Raw genomic sequence first — 2,143 nt, 5'->3', positions numbered from 1 at the left:
TACCAGTGAGATAAGTTCCTTATCGTCACATTTGTTATGTTGCGTTCCTATTTGTAATTTATTTAAAAGTTTTTGTGAACGTGGTTCATTATATTTGTTACAAGGGTCTTTATTAACTTTATAATACTCGTTCAAAGGACGGGTTTTAAAATTTAGTGTATTTAGAGTAACACTGTGTTCATTCGTGTTCAAAACTCGAATGTGGCAGTTTCCTCTTGCTGGTAGTATTGTATTTGCAATGAAAACACCTTTGTCAATTTCTTGAGAAATCAACAATGTATCATCATCGAAATACATGTCTATAGGTAATATATGTTCTGTTCTTGCTTGTAGAACAATTGGTTTATATGATATGGGAATAGTTATTTGTTGTTCATTGTGGGTAACTGTTAACGAAAAAGTGTAATAATCAATATTACATTTAAAAATGGTTAGGAAATCTCTACCGATGATGCCATCTACCTCAATTGGAAAATCCTCTTCCACCACCGAAAATTCATGCTTTAAATTTATATTTTCAAACATCATATGAAGAGTCGTGATGCCTATGGAATTTATATAGTTGTTTGTGATACCAGATAATATACATGTTTTATTCGAATTATAATTTAGATTAAACTTGTTTTTTATTAGTGACACATCTGCTCCTGTGTCGATTAATAATTTTATATAGTTGTTAGTGTCATGGCAATGAACTTTTACATAGTTCGATGCATGTGGGTTGAATGAGTAGATATATTTTTTTATTTTACCAGAGGTGAATTCTACTGGTTTCCCTCTGGTGTGTTGCAGTTTTCCTGTGCTGCCATTAAGCGAATGTTCCTTCCGTTTCCGTTTCTGTTATTGTTTCTATTGTTGATTTGTCTCCAGTTGTTATTGTTGTTATCTCGATTTATTTGGACATTCCTGTTGTTACTGTTAAGAGAATTATTTTGATTCCTATTTGAGTTGTTGTTACTTTGATTGTTGTGATTTCTTTGACCACTATTATTATATGTATTTCTATTGTTATATCGGTTGTTTCCGTTATGGTACCGGTTATTTCGATTGTTATTATTATTATTATAATTGTTATAATTATTGGACCAGTTGCCAATAAGTCTATTGCCATTTGGTCTATTGCCATTTGGTCTATTGCCATTTGGCGTGTTACCACGGTAGTATAGCATTCTTTGGTTCTGTTCAGTGAAAAGTAAACTTTCAGCGATTTCTCTCGCTTCCTGGAAAGTTTTGGGCTGTGACATCTGTACAGCTTGCGAATATGTTGTATTAAGGCCTTTTTTGTATGCCAGTAATGCATTCTCTTCGTTAGTTGCTAGCATCCCTTCAGCTTGTGGCGAGGTTGGGCTATAATTTCTCTTTAATAGAGACGCTGTATTTAGGTCTGACAATAGTTTGGCCATTTTATCACTATATTCCGTGATCGACTGGTTGTGGCCTTGCCTAATTTCACTTATTTTTTGTAAGAGAATTGGAACTGTGTCTTTCGGTATGTAAATTGACTTGAGTTTCTCTACCAATGTTTCCATTGAAGTTGGAAAACCTACTGGCGAAACTCTTATCTTCACATTGTGATTGAGTTTGCAATCTACGATGTGCTCTAAGAACTCTTGTTTGTCTTCGTCTCTAATCTTCTTGCTATACAAATTCAATCGTCGCAAGAAAGAACTTAATTCTTCTTGCTTTCCTGTAAAAACGGGTAGGAGTTTTTCTACACTTTCTATTACAGAGTCATACGACGCCATATTTGCTATTTGTGTACCGTTGTTATTTTGATTACCACTTGTTGTGTGGTTATTTATGGTTATAGCGTCAGGTGTCTGTTCAGTTGATGTCATATTCAAGAGATATTTTCTTGTTTGAGTATATTTTTCTAAAAAAATTTCTTTTAGAGCTAAAAATTCCTCAAAATTTTTGGTTATATATGTTGCTTCTATAAGCCTTTTAAGGTCATCTAACCTATTTAGTTTAATGGCTATCGTGGGCTTAGTATATCCTCTGATACTAGCCTTTTTTGCGTTTTTAAGAATATCCTGAACTTCCCCTATGTATGTAGCAAAGTTTTCCATAAAAATTATCAAAATTCAAAACGAGATCAAAATTAGTAACGAGATCGGACAAGAAAATGAAATTCAACACAATT

At 33.2% G+C, this 2,143-nt stretch overlaps 1 protein-coding gene across 1 annotated transcript; it reads right to left on the bottom strand.

Moving 5' to 3' along the window:
* Positions 1-248: 248 nt before the first annotated feature.
* Positions 249-1,838, bottom strand: LOC119663522 (putative uncharacterized protein DDB_G0292292; the record flags this gene model as incomplete). The annotated part of the gene is made up of 2 exons (XM_038073133.1): positions 959-1,838; positions 249-386 (listed from the first exon to the last, which is right to left on the bottom strand). Coding segments are annotated over exons 1-2 (1,018 nt in total), but the record flags the coding sequence as incomplete, so codon positions are not given.
* Positions 1,839-2,143: the final 305 nt, after the last annotated feature.

This window comes from Teleopsis dalmanni, unplaced genomic scaffold (genome assembly GCF_002237135.1).
Source record: "Teleopsis dalmanni isolate 2A unplaced genomic scaffold, ASM223713v2 unscaffolded_contig_0527, whole genome shotgun sequence".
NCBI lineage: Eukaryota > Metazoa > Arthropoda > Insecta > Diptera > Diopsidae > Teleopsis > Teleopsis dalmanni.
The sequence above is the reverse complement of the archived record's forward strand: the minus strand, read 5'-3'. Positions and strand labels throughout refer to the sequence as shown.